General features: G+C 61.0%; 1 protein-coding gene across 1 annotated transcript in view; it reads left to right on the forward strand.

Annotated features, from left to right (window-relative positions):
- The window catches only part of Slc37a1 (solute carrier family 37 member 1), a 49,228-nt gene extending 39,915 nt beyond the window's left edge, over positions 1 to 9,313 (forward strand). Inside the window, exons 14-20 of the mRNA XM_026410081.2 lie at positions 123 to 208; positions 996 to 1,044; positions 2,261 to 2,334; positions 3,476 to 3,554; positions 7,011 to 7,108; positions 8,750 to 8,814; positions 9,210 to 9,313. Of these exons, the coding sequence (XP_026265866.2) occupies positions 123 to 208; positions 996 to 1,044; positions 2,261 to 2,334; positions 3,476 to 3,554; positions 7,011 to 7,108; positions 8,750 to 8,814; positions 9,210 to 9,225 (467 nt within the window). The 3' untranslated portion in view covers positions 9,226 to 9,313. The remainder of the gene's footprint in view (positions 1 to 122; positions 209 to 995; positions 1,045 to 2,260; positions 2,335 to 3,475; positions 3,555 to 7,010; positions 7,109 to 8,749; positions 8,815 to 9,209) is intronic.
- Positions 9,314 to 10,081: the final 768 nt, after the last annotated feature.

The raw sequence follows: 10,081 nt of genomic DNA on the forward strand, positions 1-10,081 counted from the left end.
GGCCACCTGTGGCCGAGGAGCACAGAGCCAGGAGGAGACCGTTCTGGCTCCCTCCATTCCCTTCCCTCCGGAGCAGCCCAGGCCTGGGCGTTGGCCCCTAAGCCCGTCCCTGTCTGTGGCAGGTGGGATTCTGGCGGGTGTCATCTCCGACCGGCTGGAGAAGCGGGCCTCCACCTGCGGCCTGATGCTGCTGCTCGCGGCCCCCACGGTAAGGCCCCGCTTCCCTCCCGCCAGCCTCCCCTGTTGCCGAGGTCTCGTACTGACTGCTGTCTTGGGGTCCCTCCCCCTCCCGCCCTTGCTGTCCCTCTCCCAAGACAAGCTCCCTCCAGCCCTCGAGGACCAGGGCCTTCCCAAACCCCAGGCTTGGTGGCCCATCACACCCGTCTCATTCTGCTCCTTAGGTCCTTAGTTGCTCACGACCTTGAGCAGGTGACCTCTCTCTGTGCCTCAGTTTCCTCATCTGAAAACCAGGGTGACGATGGCACTGCCTCTCTGACTAAAGATCCAATGAAGTGCTGGCCTGTCATTGCTGTCTTCTGATGTCTTAGAGGCCACTCTGTCACCACCTTGCAGTCTAGCCGTTTGTCCACCTGCCTTTCCACTGTCCCCCAAATAAGGCCTAGTTCTCAGTCAACCTGGGGCCATGGACATTCCAGGAGTATTCGGGTGCCCCCTGCCATCCCTGGGTGCAGCTGCTCAGGTGGGCAGCCCAAGTCAGCAGTTAAGAGCTTCCATCCAGGAGCTCAGAGGAAGCTGCCCAGTGTGGCCATCAGCACCAGCTCCGAGCCCACCCTGCAGGTGACCCTGGGACCCCAGAGCCTGGTCCAGAGCCCACACACCTGGGGCGGGCTGGCGCCCCACAGGCACTGTCTTCAGGCGGGGGCGTGGCCGTGATTCCGGGGCCCCACTCTTGGGGTGCTGGCTTTAGGACACAGGGACCTGCGTGCCCTGCGGCACTCCCAGTAAGCCCCATTTCCCGTCCCCTCCCCGTCCAGCTCTACGTCTTCTCCTCCGTCAGCAAGATGGGCCTGGAGGCCACCGTAGGTGAGTGAGCCCTTGCTGCTCTTCTTTCCTCCACATGCATCTTTGACCCCACAACTTGGGGGACAGAAATCCAGGAGCTTTGGGCTGGCGTAACTGGAGCACGTGGTGTGGCTAATAGGCCTGCGTCCCCATGGGGCGAGACCCGGGACTCCTGCCCCCAGGGTGGTAGGCCTGGCGTCGACAGGTGTGAGTGGTGGGGAGAGCTCGGGGCAGCAGTGGGACCCCAGCCAGCCTGTGAGGGTCAGCAGTGGGACCCCAGCCAGCCTGTGAGGGTCAGCAGTGGGACCGAGCCGGCCTGTGAAGGTCAGCAGTGGGACCGAGCCGGCCTGTGAGGGTCAGCAGTGGGACGGAGCCAGCCTGTGAGGGTCAGCAGTGGGACCCCAGCCAGCCTGTGAGGGTTAGCAGTGGGACCGAGCCAGCCTGTGAGGGGCAGCAGTGGGACCGAGCCAGCCTGTGAGGGGCAGCAGCAGGACGGAGCCGGCCTGTGAGGGGCAGCAGTGGGACGGAGCTGGCCTGTGAGGGTCAGCAGTGGGACCGAGCCAGCCTGTGAGGGGCAGCAGTGGGACCGAGCCAGCCTGTGAGGGGCAGCAGCGGGACAGAGCCGGCCTGTGAGGGTCAGCCGGGGGACAGGGCAGGGCAGGCCCTTCCACTAGCCTTCCAGCTGGCCTCTCGGCCCCCACCCAGAGCAGCAGCATGAAGTCAGAGTCAAGTTATTCCCTGGCCCTCGGGAGACGTGCTGACAAGTCTGCAGTGGGGCTGGGGGGCGCGGGGTGTGTGCAACCCCCTTCAGAGTCCCCCAGAATGCCCGCTCTCCTGTGTGCCAGAGCCTGGCTGGGGAACGTGGGCCTGTGGCAGTTCAGGACAGACCTTGTGGCTCGTGGAGTGGGTCCTGGGTGCAGCCTCGCCTGGCACAGACCCCGCGTGGCCTGGGCTGGGCCTCCAGGGTCTCACTCCTCACACTGCCCGCAGCTGCTGCCCGCAGAGAGTGGGACCCCAAGCCCCAGGTCCCCTGAAGAGGAGCCCAGATCTTTGGGGACTTAGCAGATGTACCTCTGGGCAAGGGCGAGGGGCCATTCAGCTGCAGGCCTGGAGGCACCCGGGACCAAACAGCCCCTCCCACCCTCTGACACTCAGGAATGCGTCCCGCAGGTCACTGGGCTGGGCTGGCTCTCCCAGGGACTCCATTCTCCTCTGAGTCCCCCTCTGCTTCCCACAGCCATGCTGCTCCTCAGCGGGGCCCTGGTCAGCGGGCCCTACGCACTCATCACCACCGCCGTCTCCGCCGACCTGGTGAGTGGCCCTGCACCCCCTCCACAGAGGACAGCGCTCGGCACCAGAGCAGGGGTCGATTGCCACCTGTGTGCGGGTGTGCTGCCTGTGCACTACAGAGTCCCTGCTGCTGGCCCTCTGCCACCCTCTCCCTGGGTCCTGGGCAGGATGCCCAAGAGATCCCCCATTTGGAGCCATGAAAAGCCCCATGAGCTTTTTGCTCCCCAGAGAAGTGGAAGGGCCTGTCCCGATGAGTCAGCAGAGAGAGTAGCGCAGCGGACAGGGAGGCCTGGGCTTGGTCCTCTTCACCCTGTCAGTGTCCCCCAGGGCCAGCCTGCCTTGGCCACCTTTGTGTTGAGTGTGTCAACGAAGCTGCCTGTATGAAGCCTGTTCTTAGATGTGCATAGCCTACAGGCTCACATCTGTGGGTGTGGAAGATTCTGGAAGGATCCACACCAGATCTCGAGCACTGGTCACCCACCCAGGATAGTGGCCGAGGAGGGACCTGGACTGCTTTTCTTAGACCAGAACAGCGGGTGCCTGGCCGCGGGTGCCTTCCGTCCTCCACTGGATGCACGTCCCCTCGGCTCCCTTGTGCTTTCTTAGGTGCTATTCATGTCTGTGGCACGGGGCTCCTGACCCTGCTCCTCCTTACTGTCCCCCATGTGTGCTACATGTGGAGCTGTCAAAAGCCAGAGCTCCTGCCCCACGCCCCATGGGCCTCGCTGGGTCCCAGCGTGAGTCTCCTGACTGTCCTGGTCCCCTCTTCCTGGCCCTCTGCATTGTCACGTTGACTTTAGGCACTGCAGTGACGTCTGGCATGTGTCACAGAACAGCCCTGGCTGTGGGGAGTCTGGGTGTCACAATGATGCTCACGCTAGAGTGGCGCGGGGTGGGGGTGTCCCACGTGGCCACGTGGCGCCTCGTGAAGAGGAGGGCCATGATAGCGGATTAGAAGAGCTCCCTGGGGGTTCGGGAGTCGGCGCCGTGTCCTGGAGATCCTGACCTGGTTGGCTTCCCAGGGTTGGCGCGGCCGGGAACATGGGTATGTGTGTGTGTGTGTGTGTGTGTGTGTGTGTGTGGTTGGCAGGCCCTGGAGTGCATTCTGCATGTGACTGGGCCGAGGCAACCGGAGCCTCACGTTCCTTTTCCCCTCTTCTAGGGCACTCACAAGAGTCTGAAAGGGAACGCGCACGCCCTGTCCACCGTGACGGCCATCATCGACGGCACCGGGTCTGTAGGTACGCAGCAAGGCCACCCAGAGCCCGTCTTACCTGACAGGTGTCCAGGGTTCCCAGGGCCAATGTCAGGACTGAGCAGCCCAGGGTGTAAAGAGGGGAGATACAAATCGTGCAGTAAAGCACTTCTTTCTTGATTCTCTTCAAATGAGGGACGGCAGGAGGGGCCAGTGAAGGGAGGCGATGCCTCCTCTGTGAGCGGAGGTGCCCTGTCCCCTCCAACACCCTCTGGGCTGGGCAGGAGAATGAGTCTTGTTCTGAACCCCTTTTGCCACAAGGGAGGAAGGTGAGGCCCGCCGGGCTACTCCCTGGCCTGGCCGTCTGCAGTCACCTCCCTGGAGCCCCCACGCCCACCTTAGCTTGGTTGCCCTTAGTCGGAGGTCTGACGGGGTCTGACTGCAGCCTTGCCAGCCCCTTGGGCCACGCTGCCTGCTGGAGCACACGGGGCCTGGGCAACGGTCACCATGGAGACAGCACGCGCCAGTCCTCCACTGTGTCTCAGTCATTGTCTCTGCCCACGTGCACCACCCAAGAAACAAAGGCAAAGAAAGACCGAGGGAGACACGGAGCCTCGGCAGGCGCCCGGCGTGTCCATTAGGCGTGGGCGTCCAGGAGCACGCGTGGGTGAGGTCATGGCCAAGCTCACTGGTTGCAATGGGCACCTTCTCACAGTCCAAGGCCAGGACTCCAGTGTCCCAAGTCCACGTGCTTCATGCCCAGTGGGCACAGGGTACCATGTCCACACCTTTCACACAGAGCAACTGAGTTCGCCCTGCGTTTTCCACTTGATTCTTATCAAAGCCAAGCATAAGGGGACCCGCAGCCCCACCCTCCTGCCCCAGCCTCTGTCCTCCTGCAGAGGAAGGTGGACTTGATCCTGAGCTGCCGCCTGTCCCCAGGCAGCTCGGTGCTCTCTCCTCCTCCAGCAGGGAGCAGATCACCACCCTCAGCTCGTGGGCTGGGTCCCCCCTGGCCACACCTGCACTGCCTCCACGGGTTCCTTCCCAGGTGACCCCTGGCACTGTCCTTCCACGTAGCCACGCAAGGCCCCAGGGCCGCCTGCCGCACTGCGTGGCCTCCGTGGTCCACGAGCCCCTTTCTCCTTGGCCCTAGATCCCGTTTACTCCGCCGTGGTGGGAATGTCTCCTGGTAGCTTCCTGAGTTCTCAGGAGGCAAATGCTGAAAAGTGACAAGTCCCCGGGGTCAGGACTCGGCTCTCACCGGGTGCAGCTCCGTGTCTCCCAGCTCCACGGTGGTGGGAAGTCTGCTGTCACTCCTCCCCGGTCTCCACGCCTGGCCTTCTCCTGGATCCTCGGGGCGCTCCCCTCCCACTCCCTGCAGCCCTCCCCCCCACGCTGTGGCGCCCGGGGCCCCTCGTGCTGCGGACACAGGCCCTTCATTTAGGGGCACTGAGCTCGTGGTTCTCTGATAAGTTTCCTGCCGTCCCTGGGTTTGTGTCTTGTTCTTCCTGGAGAACAGGAGTCCACTGCTGCCTCCTGGGTCCTTCTATTCTTTCTTTCTGTTTCCTTCCTGCTCCCGTGCTCTCTTCTCCTTTCCTAGATGTCTTCTCAGTCGATTCTCCAGACTTCACGTTGGACTTCCTGCTTTGCATGTCATGTTTTTAGTGCTCATTAATGTTTTCTGTTTCTTGAGAGTGTGAGAGAGTGTGTGTGTGTGTGCTACTGAACCGTGAACTTGCTGATAACAAACTGCTTTTCATCACAAAGGGCCAGTTTCACGGGTCAGCTTGGTTTTCTCCTAGCTCTCCGAGGGCTTATACCCCAGCCTTCCATTCCCTGCAGTGTCCTCCTGTTTGCTCGCTCTGTGTTGGAACGAACCTTGGCCTCCGCATCCCCACATTTAAGAGTGAGCCTGCCTCTCACCTGGAGTCCTGCCCTGGAGGGCGTCCACTGCGGTGTCCAGAGGCCTGGGTCCCACTGGACTCTGTAGGAGCCAGTGCTTGGTGGGAGTGGGTGTCAGAGTGCCCCGACCCCGGCTCTTGATTGGGTGCCTCCCCGCCCTGCGTGGAGCCTGGTGTCCCCAGAGGTCAGCTGCCACTCTTCTGCAGCTGGTGTGTCTGGTCAGGGAGGGCGAGGAGAGGCTGCAGTGCCGTGTCAGTGGGCAGTGAAGGGGCAGAGTGGCCTGCGGGCAGCAGGGGGCATGGGACTGTGTCTGAAAGGCTCCCATAATGCCCCCTTCCCTCCTGCCGCTCCTCACCTGCCCTGTGTTCTTGCTGTTCCTGGCTCTGGGGCGAATCCCAGGCCGTCTCCCACTCGGGACCTTGGTCTGCCAACAGTGGTGCCTACTCTTTGTGGATTTATAATCTTAAAAGTTCAGCTAAGGGCCACCCTGTCGTTTGGGAGGTGAGAAGACCCACGGGCACGAGCAGTGCCGTGTTTACCTGGTGGATCTTCTGAGACTTGGCCACAGAGCACACAGTTGCCTCTCAGGTCGTAAAGCAGCGTGTGCTCTGTGAACACCGGAAACTGAACCAGTGTCCCGAGGCCTGAGACGAGGGCCACCTGTCCAGAGCCCAGTCTCGGTTGACAGCTGGAGAAAACCCTTCTTCTTCCCACCATGAGTGCCCCCACTCCAGCCACGAGGGACACACCAAGGCTGCTTGACCATCGCGCACAGAAACCCGGGCACTTTGAAGGATGCCCTTTCCTTTCGCGGTTTTTAAATGTTATTTGGCATAATTTTGTACTTGGAGGAAACTTATAAAAATAGGCGTTCACAGAATTGCAGTGAGTTAGCTTTGCCCCGAGCTTCTCTTGTGTCCACTCACCCAGATGCAAGACACACACTCTCACACACACAGGCGCATGGCTTTCCAAGGGTGAAGCGCAGACAGTTCCCTGATGCCACCTCAGTGTGGTGATCAGAACCAGGAAGTCAACGTTGACCGATTGTTGGTTCCTACAAATCTTATTCAAATTTACCAGTAATATTTTTATAGCATAAGAATATCTAACACTGCGTGTTGGATTCAGATTTCTTTACATAAATAATAATCATGGAAAGGTTGGATCACAAGAGTGGACATTTCAGGCTGGACGCAGTGGCCTAAAATGATCCCAGCACCTCGGGAGGTAGAGGCAGGAGGATGGCGAGTTCAAAGCCAGCCTCAGCAAAAGTGAGGCACTCAGCCCCTCAGTGAGACCCTGTCTCTAAATAAAATACAAAAGAGGGCTGGGATGGGGCTCAGTGGTCCAGTGCCCCCCCACCCCCGAGTTTAGTCCCCAGTACCCCCCCAAAAAAGAATGGACATTAAAATATCAACATCTATCCTTACAATGGTTCCCGAGGAAGGCGGGCCAGCTCCCCTCAGGCTGAGACCGTGTGCCTCCTCACGGTGGCCGGTGAGTGGCTGCCGGGCATCCTCCTCGCGTCCGGGCACCAGGTGGCCCCAGGCACAGTCTTCCGGTGCCTCCATGTTCGCGCGTCTGCCTCTTCCAGGAGCAGCCCTGGGCCCCCTGCTGGCGGGGCTCATCTCGCCCTCGGGATGGAGCAACGTGTTCTACATGCTGATGTTCGCAGACGCCTGTGCCTTACTGGTGAGTCACCCTCTCTGACCCGGGCGGCTTCAGTGAGCTCCCTGTGCTTGTTGGCCAGACACTGGTGGGACTTTCTGTGGATTCCTACAAACCTGGGGGGCATAGGGGTGATTCTGTCATCACTGAATACACGTGGTCCAGGTTCCTGATCTGGGTAAAGAACTATCAGAATCGGAAATAGGTGAGTCTTCTGCTCTGTAGTTCCAGGCAGGACAGTGTGAAATCCCAGAGCATGGTGCCCTGTGGCTTTGGATTCTGCCCCAGCCTGTGTGTGATGGTGCAGGTTACTGAACCTCTCTGGGCTACAGCTTCCACATATTAAATGGGCATGATCAGGCCTGTTGGAACTAAAGTGGACTGTGCCCTAGGACCATGTAGTGCTCTGCTAGCCAGCTGTCTGTCACTATCACAACACGCCGATTTTCAACCTAGAGAAGAGGTCTCTCTGACTCACGGCGTTGGAAGTGTCAGTCTGTGACTGGCCTGTTGCCTGGGGCCTGGGTCCAGGCAGCACATCACGGGGGGAGCCCAGGGTGGAGCAGACTGCTCACGCATGGCCAGGATCAAAACAGGGAAGGAGGAGGGCCCCGAGGTCCTCTGTCCCCTTCAAGGGCACATACCCAAGGACCTAAGGACTAACAAGGCCCCACCTCCCAGCACCACCAAGTTGGGACCAAGCCTTGGACACATGGGCCTGTGGGGACACTCCTGTTCTTCCAGCTTTAACCCCCGGGACTCCGACCTGAACCCCGACATCTAAGAAAACAGGGTGTCTGCCTTCAGGGTGCTGGCCCAAGGCGTGGGGGGGCTTACGAGCCCTCAGAACCCTCTTCCCACGTCCCCACCACCCTGGCCACCCAGGACTCCCCTCCCGCGTCCCCACCACCCAGGCCTCCCCTCCTCTCTGGTCTGAGGGCACCTCTGCTCTCTGAGAACAGGGGCCACCGGAAGCAGGACTCCTCTCAGGAACCCGCTTCTGTGTCCAGGACACTCCAGTTTTGTGGATTGTGCCAGTCAGAGAAGGGGACTAAGTCACACTCCAACATGAAGGACACTTGGACACCTGGGCACCCTCCGTCTGAGTCTGTAAAGTGACTTGGAACCCTTGGAGCTCACGGAGGACGGGAGGCTGAGCTGAAGGGCCGAGGAGGCAGCTGCCCTTGGTGGAGGCCTGCTGGGGCCACCAGGCTGAGGCCACCAGGCTGAGGCCATCAGGCTGAGGCCACTGTGGGCTCCAAGACAAGCTCCTGGTGCTGGCGTCCCCTGAGAGTCACCAGCCCGGTCACCTCAATAGTTCAAGTCACCCAGTGCCCACGACTGCAGGTCCCCGTCTCACCGTGGGTTCCCAGCTTGGGCATCCATGACTGGCTGGTCGTTTTAAACCTGAGGTGGACAGGAGTGCGTCCCAGTTTCCCAGAGGACGTAGGACATACAGGACAAGCCTGGGCCAGGTGTGCTGGCCGGCCTGGCCACCACCCTGAAGAGAAGTGTGTCCTGGGCAGGTGCTGGTGGGTGCTGGGCAGGAAGAGCCCAGGCCAGGGGGCCTCAGTGAGCCAGGGCCTGGGAGGCCCCAGGTCAGGCCCACTGGCCGCCCGTGTCCCCGGGCAGTGACAGGTGGTCTGGTCTCTGTTTTGGGTGCAGTTCCTGATCCGCCTCATACACAAGGAGCTGAGCTGCCCGGGGCCCACAGCAGGGGGCCAAGCTCCGTAAGTCCATCACCCCCCCCCCCCCGCCATGAAGGTAGCCGGTGTCCTGTCCATCTGCCCCCGGACCAGACAGGAAAGGGCTTGCCACTGTCCCTGCAAGGCACATGGCTTTGCTCACGTTCTCTTCTGTGAGGAGTGTGGCTGTGCCATGTGACAGTGGCTCTCCTGCATGTCGGGGAGACGGTGGGGAGCTTCCTCCTTAGTCACCCCAATGTTTTCTACTGCTGTCCCCAGCCTCAGGCTGGCCCCGCCCTCGCCCCACCCCTGCCCCTGCCCCCTCCAGCTGGCTCCCTGCAACCACCTGCCCCTGGGGACCGAGGGGCTCCTACGAGGGTCAGTGTGCTCTGTGGGACCCCCCCGTGCAGGGACCCCGATGGCCCACCCTTTTCTTCCAGGCTAAAGGAACACTGACCCCGGAGTCCCGTGGAGGAAGGGCTGAGCCCGTCCTTCACAAACTGTGTTTGGAGAGAAAGCAAAGAAGGAGCCTGTCCTGAGAGGCTCGCCCTGGCCTTTGGCACACGCTCCTGGAAGAGGCCCGAGGGCCGACTTGAGAATTCCCGGTACTAGTCACACAGGCGCAGGTCCAGGAACGCTGTCCGACTGCCTTAGCCGAGCCCATGGATGGACAGCTCTGCCCGCCCCAGCCCCACAGATGTGCGTCTAGTCCCTTGAATACAGTATGTGACAGCCCCTGGCACTGACCCACAGCACCCGGGCAGCCCCGTCCCTCAGGTACCCAGCAGCAGATGTTAAAGTGTACGAGCCCCATGCTGCAGGAGATCCCCGGGTCCCGGAGGACTGGAATGTGCAGGGAAAGGCCGGGCATGGGACCTCAAGGACACGTCAGCCAGCCCAGAGCCCGCCTCTGCCTGGCATTAGAACCAAGGCAGAACCAAGACCCCTACTACCCAACCGGTTTCTCCATCCCTTCCCAGACTCGGTCCCCACCTGGACACTGATGGTCAGGAAGTGGACAGAGGTGGCCATACGCTGCCTAAGGAACCAGCCCCAGGGCACTGTGACCCCTGCCCAGCTCCAGGCGTCCTGCTGGTGTCTGCAGCCAGGCACTGCTGGTCCCCTGTGATGTCCAGGGCCGTGGCAGAGGCCTGGGAAGGGGCCTGGCTATGGGCACCCAAAGCCACGGGTGTCTCTGAGCCACTTGACTCGGTCACATGCACAAACACGGGAGCAGTTTCTAGATCCATAGCAACAGAGGAGATATTTATTTAAAATGTATAATGTGTTCTCTGAGGTTAAAGGAATACAA

The sequence above is a fragment of the Urocitellus parryii genome, chromosome 2 (assembly GCF_045843805.1).
Source record: "Urocitellus parryii isolate mUroPar1 chromosome 2, mUroPar1.hap1, whole genome shotgun sequence".
Lineage (NCBI taxonomy): Eukaryota > Metazoa > Chordata > Mammalia > Rodentia > Sciuridae > Urocitellus > Urocitellus parryii.